Genomic DNA, 19,501 nt, shown 5'->3' with positions numbered 1-19,501 from the left:
CCCAAATGTTGAAATCTCACTTCCAGGACTAATTTAATGACCTGCTTTGAAGTACCTCATAATAGTATTGGTACCTCAAAGAAATATGATATGTAACAGTCATTGCAAAAATCTAAGTGTTCTTTCCTTTGTTATTATATAATTGGCAGGGATTGCTGACTTTGAAATGGGATGGCCTCAACTGAATTGAGGACACATGACTCTCTAAAAGTCCATTGGGGCTTTACTCAGAAAAAAAAAACAAAATTAAGATCAGAGCATAGAACAGCTGTGCTTATTGGAATGACAGGCAAAGACGCATTGAAAATTAATTCATTAGAAGAAAAACAGTGAACAGACTGCTCCTGTATGAACAGTGGGAGTTAGTTGTTTTCCTAGTTTACACTGCCTGGTAAACCAGTAAGATCTGGACTCAATGCTTGACTAAAATGCTTTCATTAAAGCTAATACAACAGCTTGAGCTTCCAGGTCACAAAGTGCTGAGTCCTGATCATCGTGACTTAATTATCAGAACTATCCACAGATTTCACAGGGAAAAGACCCAGCCCTGAATAAGACTACTTGATTAACTGAAAATTCTCTAGCCTTTCAGGTGTCCAAAAGGAAACCATGCATCTTTAGAACACCTCAGATCCCACTGACTGTGCTGTGTGTGAAGTTTGGGGTCATTCTGCAACAATAAATTGGGCAGCTGCCGAGTTCAAAATAAGCCTGAACTTGAGTCATACCAGTAAGGTCAATCCTGCAAAACCTTCCTTACTTCGTATCACTAAGGTGAAATACATGCCAATTAGACCTTCAGACCTGTTATGAGGCTAATTCCATTAGGTTTTGCTAAGAGTTCTCTCCCTTAAAATAAAATATAGGTAATCTGTATGTAGTCTTCTACCCTAGGACTTGCACATACAAAATTTCTCTTAGGCAGCAATAAGCAAGACAGGGAGTAGTTGCTTTATTTTACAATATTCTCTACATTCAGATAAGTTATTAACTCCTGTTTCTGATTCCCACACCAAGCAAGATGCTTTTACTGATGCACCAATATCTTATAATAAGATATATTATACTTGTATTATATTATTAATATAATAATGGGGGGGTTTGTCTTAGAAAATTATATCATTTAAAGTAAAATATGGGAAAAGAATGAGGGTGGTAGAAAGGAAATTACTTTTTCCCTACAAAATCACAGCAGTGATTTTATATGATTTTTAAACACTGACTCTATACGATTTATATACAGATTTTATACACTGATTTTTTTACCCACATGTATAGGGAGGTTTTTGTCACTAGCAGCAATGAGAGTTGGACTTGAGCCTTCAAAGCTATGCATTCCTGCCTCACTAGAGGTTAACAGCAAATCCTTCACTGCCTTCACAGAAGGCCCTGTGTAAATTGGGAAGTTTGCTCCTGCAATTTCTGATTCACTAGAGTGCTCTAATATTAATTACTTCAGATTATTTACAGAAAGATCTTCAGTGTCTGAGATCTCAGTTTGTGTCTTCAAGTTGGGGGAAAAATGTTTGGCCTCCAAATTTTAGAGTATTTTTAAGTGTCATATATATTGTAAGATCTTCTACATATCATAATATATTTGTAAAAAAGGTTAATTTATGGGCTGTAGTTAAAACCTTCATAAACTTTTCAAGTTAATTCCCACCATATTTTACTTTATCATGCACAGTGACACGTCAGTATTATCTCTATATACCTGCTAAGTTTAACAGTTTTCAAACAACACCTTGTATTTATGACAGTTAAAAATAAACACAAAATTTTACCCATGAGAAGAAAAAAAAAAAAAAAAAAAGAGTACCAGGATCATAGTTAAGATTACTTTCCTAGGAAATGTTGCTCTCTTGATCCTGAATTCCTGAGTTAATGGAAGTTTGAAATGGTTTAAATGTGTTTTATGGAAAATTATTCCAAAAGCCTTGGAATATAATTTGCTCTGTACACGAGGAAATTTGCAACTACTAAATCTGGAAAACAGCACTTACTCACAGAGAGAGTCCTACCCACTGGTAAATTTCGTAATTCCACATTAGCAGACTCGATTACAATATCTACTGCAAATAGCATATCAGTGCATCATAGTTACAGCAATCAGCTTCCAAAATGGGATATCATGGCCCTGAATTCAACCACACTGAGAAACAGCACAGAGTTTGAAGTGGAATTACACAGCACATCGGCTTGCATTTCAGCAGAAAAACAGCAAGGGCAGTGGATGGGCTCATGCACCGTTCAGGAATGTGAAAATCCACTATCAGCCACTCATTGTTCCAGGAGAGTTTGAAATCTCAAAAAAACCCAAATGAGTAAATGGAACGAGTGACATCCAAGCAAAAGATGCCTCTTTCTCTCCACTTTCAAATGCTGCTTACTTTTGAGTTAAATGGCTTTATTGATTCTAACCACCTCAAACAAGCTTTACAGTTTGCAATATTCACAAATCCAGCATGGCGGACTGATAGAGAGTGTTCTAGTCCCAAAGAAGGTCTTTTATCTAAACTGACTTCCTCTCATTTAATTGATTTGCTTCGATCATCCCTTAAGGTTCGTGAACAAGAGTGACTTTGCAAATTTTTTGCCATTCTCTGCAAAACTTCAGCTGGGGAAAAAAAAAATCCATGAAATTTGCAGTGAGAAAGACACACACAGGCAGAGTGGAAGGGGGTGTTGTGATGGGGGTCGAGAGAGCGGCAGTTCTGATCCCAGCGGTGCTTGAGTGTCCACGGCCACTTCCTGCTGCACAGGCGGTTCTTCCATGCCCGGCGGGCGAGCGGGGCAAGGCAGTGGCGAGCAGCTGGGTCTGGGTTTGCCTGGGCAGCCGTCCGGTCATCCCTGCCTGGCGGCCGGGGCTGGGGGAGGCCGGGCCGCAGCTGCGGCGGCTCGGGAGGCTGTAAAGCCTCCAGGTGGTGGGTGTATTTGTTGTCCTGTCTGGGAGGTGCAGTGGCTCCCCGGCCCCGGCAGATCCTAGTGCTGCTGTGGACATTAAGAAAAGTCTCTTTTGGCTGATTCCAAAACCAGATAAGGAGCCGCCGAGTCACCAGCTATGTCTAGACACCGGACCTCACAAGTCAAACGGCTTGTTTGGATTAGCCTTGGAGATCTACCGACCTGAACAGCCCTCGTAATGAAAAGCCACAGTAACACCCTATTTTCCTCTTCCCATTGCCACACGAGGTCTGCCCGGAGATAGAAGCCCAGTTCGGCTTTGGTCCGTGTCATTTCTCGATTTTTTTTTTTTCTTCTCTCCTCCCCACAAACACACCTTACCCCTGTTTTGTCATTTAGAAGAAAATAAAACAGAGAAGACACACTCCAGCTAAAATCCTGGTTTGCAACCTTCCTCCTTCCTTCCCCGCGCCACATACCCCAGAAAAGAGCCGGAGCCGCAGGTGGTTCATCCAGCGGCAGCCGCGGCGGAGTGCGGCCCCGGTGCTGCCGATCCCGGGAGAACCGGCCCGGCCCGGCGCGGGGTGCGCGGCGCGGATCTGCCGCGGCGAGACTGAGCCCCCTCCTTGTCTCCTTCATCCTCCCTCCCTGGCCTATTGCGAGCCCTTGTTTGGTGGCAGTTAGCCGCTGCAGGGAAATTTCAGGAAATTCACACGACACTGCGGCGTGATATAAAAGCAGCGTCTCTAGGCTGGATGCCGCGCAGAGCAGCATCCAGAGCCTGCCCCGAGCTCCGGCACGGATGGGAGGCTCGGAGAAAAGTACCTATTGATTTTACACTCTTTGGCCCTAGCTAATGAGGGCAGACGCAGCGCAATATGGAAAGATCGGGTATACAGGCGAGTTTTCTCGGCTCCCCCCACCACCCCCACCACCCGGAGCCTGCTTCCTTGGGAACTGCCTTCTCCTCCTGCACTTCACAAGCCCTGGGAGGTGAGGAGTGATCCTCCAGAAGGGCCGGCACACTGGGAGCTGTTAAGTTTATGTTTGTGGCGCCTGAGCTCAAACAGTCATTCAGTGGCTTGCTCTGTTATCAAGAAAACAACAATCAGGAACAATCAGTAAACAGGATCTCTTTCCAGCCCCTTTATTAACTACTTACTGCTCCACTAAAGCACGCAAAGCGCCCAGCAGCGGCATATCTCGCCGTAAAATGCTCTCGGCGTTTCGGGCGTGTAGAGAGGGCCAGGGAGGATCAGTGCCTGTGAAACCCACTCGGTACCGCAGACCCCGACCCCTCCCCGGCTCCGTCCCGGCCGCTGTGCTGGGGCTGGGGATGCTGCGGCCTAACGGCTGGCATCGCCTGAAGGCCCCCTGTTCCTTCCCTGACATCCGTTCTTAAGAAACCCAATGTGAATTTATTAATATATGTATGTATACAGATCGCTTACCGTTGAGGTGTTTAACTGATCCCAACTCTGCAATTCACGTACCCGGCTTCTGCGTCACACTGCCACGTTGGCTGGGGATGCTGAGAGCTAATTAACCTGGGTACAAATATTGAAATGAGAATAGTTTGAATATTGATCTCACTGTGTGCAAACAAAGTCCTCAGAGAAATTATAGGGGGCTTATTTGACACTGCTAGGCGTATCTGCAGCAAGAAGTAAACCGGCGGATCCGGGACTGCTAATCGCCACCCTCGGTCCATACCGGAAAGAGGAATCAGAGCAGAGCAGAGCACCCATAAGGACATGCATTTCATGAAGAGGATCTTTTTTCTCGCTTACACAAATCCTGCTGCCCAAGCTGAGGAAATGTTCTACCGAAGGCGCTGGGAGGATCCGTTCCAAAGCTTGTCTTTATTTGCTTCAGGGTGAAAAACACTCTAAAGTTTGGGCCTCACAAATTCATGTAATGGAAAAGGGAATCCAAGGACATAAAAGGAAAGAAACCTCTGAAAAATCAGACGCGTGTTGTTTAACCGAAGTTTCGAGGGTGGACGTTCCGGGATGATCGCGGGTGTGGGGGCCGCGGTGGCCATAGGGACGCGGACACGCCGGAGTGGCCGCCGCCAAAGCGACCCGACTCTTCCTACCCTCGGACAGGGTTGGGGGTCTCAGTCCCTCTGCAGGGGTACAGGAGGAGCCTGGCGGTAGCTGTGTGTGTGTGCAGGCACGTCCCGAGCGGGCTCCCAGCCCGCAGCACCGCAGCAGTGGTGTGGCTACGAAGACACGCCGCCGCTGCTGCTGCTGCTGCTGCTGCTGCTGCGCCCTGTGGGCGCGAGACGCTGCGCTGGCAGGCCAAAATCACCCCCCGCCCCCCGGCGGGCGCCTTATCTCCACGGCTGCCCCGGAGGGACCGCGGGGCGCCTCGCAGGGCTGGGGGGGCCTTTCCCTCGCAAGGAACGACAGCCCAAATCGCCCTTCCCTCCTGCGTGACCCTCGGAGGAATTCAGCCGCCCGCAGGTCCTCCCCGGGAGCGGCGGACGACGGGGCGGGTCTCACCAGCCCCCGGCGAGCAGGTTGCTGTGTCTCGGGGTCACCTCCCGCCCTGCGTGACCCCGGTCCCCGCCGCTCCTACCAGCTACCCTGCAGCCTCCCGGCGGCCAGAGGCGGACGCAGAGGGCCCAAGGGTGCCCTGCCCGTACAGGTTTCCAGCGCCAGTCACAGACCCTCCCGAGTCGGAGACTCCGTCTCCAAACTCACCCAAGTAAGAGAGACTCCAACAACTCACAGGTCAGACCACCGGGCAGAAATGACACCCTTTCTCCCTCCCGCCCCCCGAAGCGCCGTACCAATCCTCCGATCCTGCATGAAAACACAAGGGTTACTGATCACACAGTTTAAGGTAGATTTCATATTTATTTAAATATTTATCAAGTACTCAAAAATGTATTACACTTGAGCATACAAAATGAATCCAGTTTCTAATCAGGATGATTGAAATCCTTGTATTAGATTTTAACATTTTTTTCATGTTCTCTGTACTGTCGAAATGGTTTGTCTATAGCTGAGCTTGCTCAGGGTGGGCTGAGATGGTGAGGAGGGAGGGAAAAGAAGGTTATGTTATGAAAACATTGGGGTTTGGGATAACTGACATGCAAACCAACTCGTCTTTGTCAGACTGAAAATCTCTGTATGTTCCAGTCCTTAAGGGTGTTTTAAAGCGAACCTTTGTCTTGTGCTGCCCGGGAGCACTAGGGAGCACTTGGATTGGAGCAAAAACAACCCTTTCCCTTTTTTTTTTTTCTTTTTTTTTTTTTTTTTAATTTACTTCTTTCTACTTTTCCCCAAGAAATCGCCCACGTTTCTAGCTTTCACCACCCTCTCCCCCGCAAATTAAAAAAGGAAGAAAAGAGGGAGTGAAGAGAGGGAAGTCGACAGAAAATAAGGAACATATTCGTGCAATTTCACAGCAATATCCCCGACAGAAATATCCCCACAACTATTCCTCCTGCAGCATTATTCAATTGTTTTGACAGCAGACATTGATAAATAATGGTCATACTTGACTTGTTAAGCAAAAAGCGTCCCTTTTATCAGGAGCTTATACTTAAAGTACAGGTCACTTCAACAATCTCAACAACGAGGCTTTGGTATACAGCACTTTCTTTTTATTATTTTTTTAAAAATAGCAGAACTCAGCAAAAAGCCTGAGCTCCCAGTTCTTTAGATGTCATAACGTTATGTCTGATCATGCCTAGAGTAATATCACTTTTAAGGGCAAGGGATGGGGTGGGGGAACAAGAGACTTTCTAACGTTATCGATTGAAAGCTAAGGCATCCAACTAGCCCTGATACAGTTGTTGAAACGGAAATTTACAAGCTGGTCGTTAATACTTGCAATAAAATATCACACTCCTTTTATTCACTAACGACCGGCTTTGCATGCAATATTTTATTTCAGGTATTTTAGCTGCTAACCTGTAAATATTTAAAAGAGGGAACTTTGTTCATTATTTAATGTTAATATTATCATTATTATTATCATTTTCTCTATTCCAAACGCTTATCTAGTGAAATAGTCCTGAAGATATAATAATTCTACATATGGCGCTTTTATTTCACATCATATTTAAGGAAAGAAAAAGGACAAAAACACATAGAATTAGACATATAATTCAAAGACCACGGTACAACCTTTTCTCTTTTTTTTTTCTTTTTTCTTTTTTACTTCAGCAAACAAAAAAATAGTCAACTGACATGAAAAGTGGCAAGTCTTCCAATAATAAATAATAAATTACTTTATAATTTTGCAATGCAAGAGCAAACAAAAGGAGTGATTTTTTTCTTTTTACTTTTCCTATTTTTTTTATTTTTTTCCTATTTTTTTTTTCTAGAGAGTGAGAGAGAAAGAGAAAGAGAAAGGAAAGAGCGAAAAACAGTCGTTTTAACCAATGACTATACACATCTCTGGGGGAGGGGAAGGTTCTTGGGCGGACACATTTCAAACACAATCCCGAGACGCTTTGTGGCAAAATAGAGGTATACCTTGTTGCAATGTTTTTATAAATTCGCCTTTAAAGAGGAATTCAAAAACCTATTTTTAATCGCATCACGCTTAATAGGGGGTGGATCTCAACCAAACAAAATCAAAACCCCTCTACAGGCATGCTAGAAGAGACCCAGGAAAGAACCCCTTGTTAAGAGTCAACTAAAAACAACATTGCAAACCAATCCAGCTCCACCTTCCTGCAAGGAATCTTTCAACAATGCAGGGCTGAATCGTCACTTTCCTGACGATGGAAAACCTACTGGAGCTTCGTTTGGCAAGGCTATCCCCAATATAGAAACAGCACCATTTGGAATGGGAGGGACTGGATAGAAAGTCCCTCTACCTTGGTTGGTTTCTCCCTAAGATGTGCAGTCAAATGAAAAGATTTCCTTTTTTTTTTTCCTTTTTTTTTTTTTTTTTTTTGAGATCCACGAGTACAAATCCTTTATATTTGGAAAATGTCTTTTCGATACTCCTCTGATCATTGAAAAGCACAGGGTTTGTAGTTCTTCTAAGTTTTTTTTCTTTTTTTTTCTAGTAAGATCCCATGATTGTCTTCACAGTGTTGCTACCATATTACCTTGTCTTTTCAAATATGACTCCGTTCATCTCATGGAGCAGTTCCTTGCTAGGTTCGTTACAGGGTTGTTAAATATGCTTTTCCCCTAAATTTCGAAGTCCCAACATGTTCACTTTCCCACTCTCTTCAACAGGGGTGAGGGTAAGGGCAGAAACAACAACAACACATATTTGAATGAATGTTCCTCATGCCTCAATAGGACTGGCTACCATGCTGTTGGGTGTATCTGGCAGCTGAGAGGACATTGATGCTACTTCACTTCCAGTAGAATTGGAACCAGGTCCTCCTTCTGAAAAATTAACCTGCCAAAAAGGAAAAAAAAAAGGAAAAAAGAAAAAAAAAATAGAGAGAGAGAGAGGAAAAAAAACAAAATAAGAAAAATAAGAAAAAGAGCGGTTGCTACAACTGTAAAACTCAAAGAAAGGTAGCAGGCAAAGAAGAACACAAAAAAAAAAAAATGCAAGGCATGCAGCCAATAGGCCTGATACATCTCCACAGGAGGCTGTGTCACTGCTGGTTGCTCTGTTTAGCTTCCCCATTGACTTCACAGGAACCTTCTTCAGGCCTTCGGCCAAATCACCAAGAAAAAGTAGATTTAAAAAATGGAAAAAGAAGACTGAAAAAATCAAGCAAATAAACAAACAAACTTATTAATGAGGCCTTCTTCCCTGTCTTGCAAGAGTGGCAATCCCAATAGGATGTTCTAGTCAATTATTTAGGAGTGCATGTGTTTTCTTGACATGAAACTGAAAGATTACTTTTTTCCCCTTTTGTGCACATACCAAAATAAACTTGGAAGGAGCATCCAGGACCAGAAGGCATTTGAAATCAGCCATCCTCTTTCATTCGTGATTTGAGGCTGGTGCTATCTCTTCTTAATGAGAGTCTGTTTGATAAAAAGGTCACACTATTCCATCCTAATGTGCCCCACTGCTCCCGTTAGTTTAGGAGCAGCGCTGGGAAAAGGCATGACTTGAAGGGTGGAGCTTTGTTAATCCAGAAGCATTTCTTTGGCACCTATTTAGCTGGCCAATTCTGTGATTAAGGCCCTCTCCAGATTAGAGCCGTGCCTTGAACGGCCAATGAACGGTCTGTTCCTTCCACTATTCTTTAATTTTTAAACTCTTTTCAGTATCACATATTATGTCGAATATATATCAATACTAAGTTGTCAACCTAATGATCTATTTACCTATATGTGTATTTGGACTATTCATCTTCCATCCTGCCTTTTTTTTTCTTTTTTCTTGAACTATTTAATACAAAACCTCACTGCATCAAAGATTTTTAAAGTCTCGTATTTTGTTAAGGCACAGTAAGTAAAGCAACCAAGGGGGATAATTTTTTTCTCCTGTCTGATGGACAGCTTGATTAAAGCAGGAAAAGCAGTGGTTGCTTTAGATGTAAGAGGATGCAAATAGCCCTGCTGCTGTGCTACAGCTTCCAGAGCAAGCATGGTGTGCCAGCGAGGGAAACACACTGCAGACTGCTGTTGGGCAAAAGAAAAGGGATTCTGCAGGAGAGCATGATACTAAACTGAAAAGGTCTGAACACAATGCTAGATTCAACTACAAACCTTTGTCTCCCATCACTTGGTGTAAAAAAAAAAAAAAAAAAAAAAAAAAAAAAAAAAAAAAGAAGAAAAAGAAAAAAAAAGCACCCAACAGATCAAAAAAATGTTTACATGTTAATTTTTTGTAACTGTTGTTCTGAATCCCTGAAATAGTATATACAACGTACCTTATTATTTTAAAGGTCTGGTTTTAACACACTTAGGCCAGGAAACTGACTTAAGACTGGACTTCTCTCCTTAATTCACCTTGTTGTGCCTAAGTATTGTTGGTGATATGGTCCCATACGGGCTGCCAAGTGACATAGGCATAAGGAAGTGAGTTAAGGACAGAATTTATTCTAAAAGGTCTATTTTGTTATGGCTTAAGGTAGTTTATTATATTGCTTGAATTTTTCACCTAAATATGTACTAGCAATTTCCTTTCCAAAGGACAACACTTAATGTAAGCTATATATATATATGTATAGATTAATGTGTATATATATAGACACATAAAATTATATCTAGAAGTACATGCACAAGACACGAACTTTGAAATTTTAATTAAGAGATCATATTTGTCTGATAAAACAAGGGCCCTGGCTGACACCATATTCATGTATTTAAAATTCATCCTACAGCATAAAGACAAAATCAGCCTCAAGTGGGAAGGGTGAATTCTAGAAACTGCTTTCATAAATGTATGTACAATTATGTGACAGATAAAGAATGTTTTGGTGAAGTGCTTTCAGTTTTCAGGAGTGTGCGAGCTATTATCAGACTTGAGTTGGGCCTTATCCAAACTCACACTCAACTCAGAAATATCTCTGCTGTACACTAAGGTCGATTTTGCACAAAGCTCTGTGAAATCAATTCAGTTCTCTGCTTTTACAGATGCAGTCATGCCCGCCTTGCAATTTCTGGAAAACCCAGCTAATCTGGATTGCTTGTCTCTCTGAGAGCATCTGGCACCTGGAGTGAATCGCCCATTGCTCTGACCCGGGTACCGGCTGGCTCGGGCTGGGAACCGACACTTACTAGTTGCTGAAAAGCAGGTTGGTCTATGTCACTCTGCAATGCGAAGTCACTCAGTACTTTCCAGGGCGGCTGGTAACTCTGCACCTCCACGGGGTTTGCCTGCAAACCGCCGTCGTGTCTCTCCGGACTAGCAGCCACCATTGGAGTTCCTGTCATCCCTTGGATATTCTGTAAACAGTCCAGCAAAAGATGTTAATGAGCTTGGTTAACTTTATTGTATATAAACGCTGAGTCAATAAACTGCTTTCTATCTTATCTATACGGTCGCTTGTATTTGCTTTGTTAATCTGCTGTGAATGTCTTACTCTATTCTACTCTAGGTCAGCCTGTTTCTACTCGCTACATTTATCACGGTGGAAGTTTACTTTCTTTCTCTTTAATCCCCCTATCCGTCTCAAGGCATACCCCCTCCGCCCCAAGCTCTCTTGAACACGAACGGCCCTATCTCGGCTGCCAATGGACGCCTCAGAACCAGAAACGGGTAATCCTGCTCCCTTCTATAGTTCGCATCCAGTCTGGTTTTGTTTTGCGTGACCTTAACTGGATCGTACATCCAGAGCATGGCAAACCTGGGGGTACGTCATTAACAAGCTCTTTCAAAACAAAACAAAACAACAACAACAACAAAAAAAAGGCCAAAAAACAAACCAAACCAACAAACAAAAACAACAACAAAAAACCGAAACAAAAAAGAAGGTTAAAAAAAAATAAATTAAAAAAAGCCCCAGCCCTCTCAGTACGCCCTGTCGTGCAGGCACAGTATACAACATAACTCCATGCCTCGACGATTGTTAGGCGAGTTAATAACACCGTGTTTTATTGCATTCCAACAGGGTGAAACGAAACTCCTTAAATTCCACTTAACTAGGCAGCCTTATGAATTAATAGTCATTCTCGGGTCAGTCAATATACACAGGGAGAGTAACAGACTCTTCTTCAAGTGGACTTACAACAACAATAAAAAAGAATTTGGCTTAAAATGGAGACAGACAATTTGTTTTGCTGAACCCAGTACATTCTGCCTGTTTACATCACCCATGCATATATCTGGAGAAAAGAGCTCTACATAGATATAACTATATATATATTAACCTGTAAACACTATGGTAATTCTGAAAAATTTGCATTGCATTTGTCCTTTTCTGCATTAAGTGCACTGACATGCGCACACTGCGTAGTACATAAAGTAGTACATAAAGTGCTAAGAAAAAATCACTTATTTTATTTTTACTTTTTTTTTAAAAAAACCCTATTTTTACTTCTAGTTTTACTCCTGTTTAAAAACACATAAGAGGGCAAAGGCGTCCTTTTCTCCTCAAAGAGTCCTTTGCATTTGCAATATAAGTCTTAGAGGAGACTGGGTTTATTATATCCCGTAAGCTCTGCAGGTCTCATTCATGCTGCAGAGAAGTTAGTGTAAGCTACTGCGTATTCTTAGCCCCACAAATTCTAAGTACGTTTGAGCAGCCTAAGTCGGCTCCTCGCTGTGGTCTGTTTCGATTGCACTGACAGCAGAAACTAACGAGTAATGGCTAAGCAGTATCGTTTTCATTGTTTTCAGGGAGATCGCAAAAAATTAACAGCGTCAAACCGAGCCCTGGGGCTGTCCGGGCCGGACATACACCAAGCGTTTCTCCTTGGGAATTAAGGCAGCACACAGACAGAGGCTGAAGCCACTTACGGTTTTGTCATTGGGTTGCTGCTGCTGAAGTTGTTTCATCATAATGCTCCTTTTTTTGTCCTTGCATCGCTTGTTTTGAAACCAAACCCTGATGACCCTCGGGCTAAGGCCAGTCATTTCTACCAGTTGCTCTTTCATGAGGGCGTCAGGTCTGGGGTTGGCAGCATAGCAGGTCCTCAAGGTGTGAAGCTGTTTTTCATTAAGGACAGTCCGGACTCGGGTGGTCTTCTCGGGCTGCTTGTGGACGTGGGGCCGCAGAGCTGGCTGTCTGGCAGAGATAGGTTCTGCTGTAAGGGAAGGGAGGAACAGGATCCCCATAAGTAGGAAGCAGGGAGTCTGCAGAGACTATGAATCTAAGCTGGTGGGACAGGAGAAGGTGGCGGGGGGGGGGCGGGTGATGAACCCTCTTCCAAAGGCCATTCAAGCACTCAGATCTATCGGAGCTGCGACAGCCTCCTCTGCTTTATGCACTGGTGGAGTGACTGACATTTCTGACTCCACAGACAATTAATTTGCAAAAACAAACCACCCCCTAAAACCCCTAATGACAGAAGCTTGAACCTGTATGAAACTTGACATGGGAGGGCAAGTTAGCTAAAGTGTATATGCACTAAGAAAGGAGCAGGAGGTTTAATGTATTTATTTCCTGACAAATCACCAAAGCAGACTTTTGGCCCGAAAATTAGTATAAGAATACTTCTTAAATTAATCATAATTCGGGTCTGCTTCTTGTATAGTGAATCTAGCTCAATTTAGCCAGAAGCCGTGATAACGTTCAACGGCTCCCGGCAGTTTGACGCTTCCAAATCAGAGCAAAGCAAGCCAAATCCTCTGCACGATGCCCATGAAAACAAACAAACAAACAAAAAAATCAAAAACAACGAAAAAAACCCCGCCAAAACTCTGTCAGAGGTCCGTATCTCAAAGCACGGGACATGGGTTTTATCTTAAAAAGTGGAGGTGCTAGGTGCTTATACTTTGGATGAATAATTTAAAAATATCTATCTAGTGCTTTTAAAATGAGAGCAAGCCCAGCAACACAAAACTACGGGTGGCATCACATCAAGAGCTCGAGTGTTCCTGGTGTCCTGCTATTCTGTGCGTTATGTAGCTGTAGCTATTATGTGTAATCTGACCCAGTCGAGGGAAAAAATAAAAACAGTAATTTTTTTTTTCTTTTTTTCCCTTTTTTTTTTTTCCTAAAACTGTTTAGCTAACAATCAGAAGTGCTCGTTTTTGTAGAGTCGGGTTCCGACTTTTCTAACTGTAACAATACATCAGCAAATGCGATGACGACAATACGAAGGCTTCAAATCTTATCAGTATTGTACCTGCCGACACACTAAGCCTTTCAGAGACATGCACAAACACGATATAGGGAGCACAGTCTCTCTAGAATTTTGCCCTGATCAGTTATGGGATTATTTCTCCCTATATATAGATATGTCACCTGAAAGCAGCTCAGAAGAGGGAAATGAAACCGGTTTAGAGTAGCTGTATTTAACAAACAACTTTCCGATTTACAGTTACTTGCACAGCAAAAAGGCTGGCTAACCCGGTATTGTCCAGCCTAGTTAGCCTCAGAGAAGTGTCCCTAAAACTAAGGGTCTCTGAGTATCTGACGTACCCGTCGAGAACTGGAAGTGTGAATGAAGTTGTAAGGTGGGGCGACTCTGAAGTTACAAGGCTGAGTTTTGAGATGAAATTCTCATCAAATTACATGAAACGTTTCAAGAAGGCAAGAGTCACTTTAAAAGGCAATTACCGAAGATTAGCTTGATGACAGTTTTAAATTACAGCCTAAGCGCCAGCCTGCAGTTATGAAGTCTATCTCTTTTCAGACCCCACTTCCTCCAGCGCTCAGAACAGCTTCTCCACTCGCTCCTGAGGCAGGGGAGGGGTCTGAAGGCGCAGACCCGCTCTCCGCCGCGGCTCGTCCCTCTCTCTCCGGCTCAGGCTCGGGGCCGCCCCGGGCTCGGGCAGGGTGATGGAGGAATTCCGCGCCCGGTGCGCGGTGGGGGCAGGAGGAGGGCGGGCTGGCGGGTGGGGGCGCGGCCCCTCCACAGGTGTTCCACCTCACGCGTGCCGCCAACGCGGGCCTTTCTGGCGGCAGCTGGACCCGCAGCAGCCCCGAGATTGAGGCGCGCCTCCGCCGCCGCCTCTCCGCGGGCGTGCACGCTCGGACCCGGCTCTCCCCGGAGGCGCGGGGCCCGCTGAGACCGTGGGGCTCTCCCCGCCGCCCGGAACGGGACCGGGCATCGCCAAACCCCGCGGGTTTCCGCGGCGCCGGGCGCGGGCGGTACCTGCCATCTGCAGCGGCCGGGCGGGATGCAGGGGGCTGAGAGGGTCCCCGCCGCCCAGGCTGGCCCTCTCCACCACGTCGTGGTCCGCCCGGCAGAAGAGGCCGTCCTCCCGCAGCGCGAATTCATCGCCGGGGATGAGCTGGCGGCTGCAGGCCACGCAGCGAAAACACTCGATGTGGTACACCTTGGCGCGGGCGCGCATCACGAAGTCATTCTTGCTGAAGCCGATGCTGCATTTGGCGCACTTGATGCCGTATAACCTGAGCAGGGCCCAGCCCAGAAAGAAGGAGAAGGGAGGGAAGGAGGGAGAGCACGGGAGGGGGAAAGGGGAGGGCAGGGAAGGGGCGGGGGGGGGGGGGGGGGGAAAGGAAAGGGAAAAAGAAAGAGGTTTTCACTCCCGCTCGTGGGCAACCCCTGGCCCCGCGTAGACGCACCACACGCAATCCGCCGCTTTAAAAAGCATGGAAAATACAGAAGCCAAAAGAAGAAAGGAATAAGCCGGATTCACTCGCAGTCGGTGCCCTGATCTCCGCGCCGTAAAAGGCGGAGTGGACACAAACACACTGGTGGAAGAGGAGAGCTGGGAGGCAGAAGTGTAAGAAACAAAAAAAAAGATCCCCTTTCTTCTCGACGATATCCGACCTCTCCCTCTTGCCCCAGCGCTCGGGCTGCAGCAGGAGTGGGGCCATCCCTGCCCTCTCCCTGCCTCCTCACCTGACCTAGCCTGGCCTGGGGTTGAACTGGACTACCCGAGCACACCAGGGAAAGGCGAGACTGCCGAAGCTGCCATCCCAGACACAAACCTGCCACCTTCACCAAATTGTGGTACTTTTTGCTGAGAACCCACTCAAGGCTTGTGCCACTTGATGTGGGTTCGGACTGCCGTCAGCTTAGCCTCCGGGACCCAGCAGGAGTGACTGCCAGCTCAGGGTCTCTTCCCCTAGCCCCCTCTCACCACATTAATTTAATACCACGATATAAGCATAACACATATGCCTCCTCAGGCTCACATATATAGTAGCGTGACTCCTCTCTCCCGCCCCCAACAAAAAAGGCAGTTTCGGTGCTCTGGATCTGCAGCCTGTCTCTACCACAGCGTCCCTGCGCCGTCTCTCCTCCTCCTGATGCTCCCACCTTGAGCCGGGGGCCAAGCTCTCCGGTAGGAATGAGAGGGCAACCTCTCGCTGACACCCCCACAAAGCAAATTAGGAGTTTCTGGAGTGGGTAGTAGGCTCGTCGTCTCCCATGGAAGAGAGGACGACAGCTCACCCACCGGTAGATAAACATAAGAAAATGCTCCAGCACGGGTGTTGAACTGCACACTCTCTCGTCTCCCACCGTGTGCTTCTCAGCCAGAAGTCCTTGGTGTGATTAAAATTAACATCTCTCCACAACTGGACCTGCACAAGCACTCATGCACGCTCACAATCCAGACAACTGTGAAAACTGCTCCTAAAACTGAGCTAGTATTTATCCCCACAGATTTCCTCACCGGTATACTTTCTTAGAGGTATAGTCTGTAATGTAGGCTTGTAAGTACACAGTTCTGTAGCTTTTATGGCTATAGAAGTGTACTAATCCTATATTCAGGGCTACATATACCCGAATTACACACTTTTGAGAAGAAAAACACAAACGGCTAAACAGCAAAAGAACAGACTGGTCGTAAAGTAGGTGCATTCATAGGTACAAAAGTTGTGGTGGTTGCCCACAGGTTTAACATTTAGAGATTAGCTCATGGTCTAATTCAAAGCCAGCTTGCACGTAATGTTCATTTTCCTCTTTAAATTGTAGCAAATTAAATGTATTTCGCATTAATTTAAAAGTGCTGATTTTTTTTCCTGCTTAAATTTCTCCCGCTCAGTTCTGTAAGTAGGTAAGTGAACACATTTCGGTCCAAACGTTTTCTTTTCGTGTGAATTTAGAGAAAGAACAACATTTAAGGGAACGATCCCAGCGTTCTTTCAGAATTAAAAAAAAAAAGAAAAAGAAAAAGAAAAAAAAAAGCTCTGGTTTTCGCCATTTTAGAACTTGGACAATAATCTCACAATGGCTTGAAGAAATGGTCTGCTTACAAATCGTGCACTAGACAAGGAAGGACTCGAGGGTTTTATTTCAATTCAGAATTACACAGAAATCAAACATTTCTTAGGTGGCTAGGTGATTTGTTTCTAAAACTTTCTGCAAAAAAAAAAAATACTGTTCATACCTCAGTGTCATACAAACTTATGATTTGGCAAACCCAGAAGGCGACACTGAAATGGATCAGCATGACCCAGGAGCACAAATAATAAACACACTCGAAATTCCTGCTTTGGTTTCTCTATAGTGTCAGCATTGGCAACTCTCACATTTTATCAGTTACCAGATTTTAATGTGAGGAAGGAAGCGGTTCCATTATCTAAATATACTCAATTGTTCGCGAACAGATGATGGGCAATTTGATCTGCTCTGTCTAATTCATCAGTACAGATAAGATAAGAAAGAAAAGGCAGTAAGATATCACCAAAGGGGTTAATATTTAAAAAAGATTACATGTCAGTTATTTTAGCTAAGAAGCACTTCAGTCTAGGTTTTAACATCCCCGTAAAAGGATCCTCCAGCTCGAAGGAAATTTGGGGTTTATTTTGGGGGTTTTTTGTGTTGGGTTTTTTTTGTTGTTTTGTTTTGTTTTTTTCCTTTTTAAATTGGTCTAGTTTAAGTAGGGTTTACTTTTTCTTTTTCTTTTTTCTACCTGTGTATTTATTTTTAGGGCATACATGCTTGAAGTGCCTTTTTTTGAATGCCACTATATCTTTGCAGAAACAGAGATGCATTTCTCAGGTTGTCTTAGAAAGTGATCTGTTCCGTGTTGCTCATAATATCTACACTATTGAAAATATTCTTCGTTAACTATGATTCCCCCCTTGGTTAGAATCACAGGATGCATTGCCAAAGTCCTCGAAAGGTCCTACATGGCCCCGAACCTAGTTCTAGTAATACAGATATTTCCATTTGAAAAGAAGAAATAAAAAACTTCACTACTAACTTTTTTCCTCGCAGGTCTATTCACGGGAAAACACATAAAGACATACCAATTATCTTTTACCGGCTTCCTCACAGTTTTCCCTCTTAATTCCTCCGCCAAATTTATAAAGTTAAAAAGAAAAATAAAATCTCACCAAACAATTAACGTAAATGGCGTACCTGATATAATCTCTTTTACAGTAGGTTTTGCCATCCCTAACAAAGCACGTACAGGTCTCGTCCAAATACTGATTACACTCTGCACACTTCAAACATGCCGCATGCCATTCCAAATCCGGAGAAACCCTCAGAATATACTGATCGTGAATTTGATTGCCGCAACCAACACATAGGGAAATCAGACGTTTTTCTGAAATGAAAATAAATACATGATTGACTAACCGTTTACTCTCCTACAGAGATAAACACACTTTTAATGTCATTCCCGTAAAAAGCATTTTGTGGGAGCGTTGTTTGATTTCTGCCCTTTTTTTTTTTGTTTGTTTGTATATTTTTTTTCGGGGGGGGGGGTGTTTGTTGGGGTTTTTTAGGTTAGTTTAAAAAAAATTACACTTTTGGATGGTAATCGTAATGTGCCATCAAAACCTTGCCTCGCTTGGAAAGGAGGCAGAACATATGTTAAAATGCAAATGTGAAGAATCTTTGGGGCGAGGGTCGTAATTTCACAGACCTTGCAAGGAATCAAAACTTCAAACTCCCACGTTGTTTAATTTTTATTTTATTGTTTCTTGTTTGAATGCCCTGCCTTACGAGGAGAGCACCTATGTGTTTCATTTCGTATTTGAAGAGGCTCTGACTGGAAACGATGAAGCATGGTTGGGTGCACCTCCCACTCAGCCCTTTCCCTCAGAAGAAGGGAGTCGAGGTTTCTAGCAAGAACAAGCATCATTATGGTTATCACTTGCTCTCTTTTGCAAGTCTAATGCTAATACCCCCAGACCGACTAGGTGCTGGATAGTCAGACAGCCTCAGCGCAGTCTATAACGAGAAAGAATTTAAGGCTCCGTGCTTGGAGTTCCTATCAAAATCCTCTCTGCTTCCCAAACTTTAAAAGAGAGTAGGACCCCGGGCTGCAAACATATAAGGCTATGACAGAGCAAGCATGCAGGCATGGTAACAAAGGCACCTTTTCTATCACTCAAATGAAGTTCAGCACTTTAGCAGTTCGTCTGCCTGAGACGATTACAATAGACAGCACACTTATTCCAACAACGGTAAAGATTCCGCCTTACTTTTTGGTGGGTCTCCCATGTCTCCCATATCTGTAAGAGGGTGTAATGTCCACAGTGAAATGGTGTACGGTTTCGTTTTAAGACCTCAAAGTAGGTTTGAGAGCTGTCGCTAAAAATAATAATAATAATAATAATAATAGTAACAACAACAAAAAAAAAAAAAGTAGAGGCAAAAAAAAAAATCGGGAAAAAAAAGAAAAAAAAAAAAAGAAAATGGCACAAAACACCACCGGCGTGGGAGACACTGTCAGGGCTGCGGAGAGAGAAGGGGATGCGCGGTGAGGCGCGGTGCGGGGCGCGGCGCCAGGGGCGCGGCGGGGTCGGTCCACGCGTGGCGGCGCGGCGCGGGAGCGGTGCGGAGCGGCGGCGGAGCGGCGGCGGAGCGGCGCGGAGACGCGGTGCGGTGCGGAGGCGCGGCGGTGCCGGGCTGGGCGCTGGCGGCGCGGGCACTCGCCTCGCCCTTATCTCTTACTCAAACTTCTCTGCTCCAACTCAGCCCGCTCGCCATTGGCGCGACGTCACGCGCGGGCACGTCACGCCCGCGCACGCCCATTGGCTGCGGGCGGCGCGGCGCAGCCGCGCTGATTATCATATTTCAGCGTCTGGCGGCGCGGTCGCCCGGCTCGGGTTCGCGCGGCCAACTTTTCTTCGCTCCTTATTTGTGTTTCCCTTTATACTGTCGTCTTG

General features: G+C 44.8%; 1 protein-coding gene across 2 annotated transcripts; it reads right to left on the bottom strand.

Annotated features, from left to right (window-relative positions):
* Positions 1-5,748: 5,748 nt before the first annotated feature.
* Positions 5,749-19,232, bottom strand: ISL1 (ISL LIM homeobox 1). Of its 2 annotated transcripts, none has more exons than XM_066181132.1 (7): positions 19,045-19,232; positions 18,815-18,923; positions 17,742-17,931; positions 14,556-14,815; positions 12,253-12,539; positions 10,572-10,739; positions 5,749-8,283 (listed from the first exon to the last, which is right to left on the bottom strand). In XM_066181132.1, the coding sequence occupies exons 2-7, from the start codon at positions 18,840-18,842 to the stop codon at positions 8,167-8,169; spliced, it is 1,050 nt and encodes a 349-aa protein (XP_066037229.1). In that variant the 5' UTR covers positions 18,843-18,923; positions 19,045-19,232; the 3' UTR covers positions 5,749-8,166. The 2 variants fall into 2 exon arrangements, with proteins under 2 accessions (XP_066037229.1, XP_066037231.1); XM_066181134.1 differs by having other exon boundaries at positions 12,253-12,536.
* Between the last annotated feature and the right edge of the window lie 269 nt (positions 19,233-19,501).

The sequence above is a fragment of the Chamaea fasciata genome, unplaced genomic scaffold (genome assembly GCF_029207755.1).
Source record: "Chamaea fasciata isolate MVZ Bird 193981 ecotype frontalis unplaced genomic scaffold, bChaFas1.0.hap1 SCAF_4, whole genome shotgun sequence".
NCBI lineage: Eukaryota > Metazoa > Chordata > Aves > Passeriformes > Sylviidae > Chamaea > Chamaea fasciata.
Note: the sequence above shows the minus strand (reverse complement) of the source record. Positions and strands in the feature narration are given on the sequence as shown.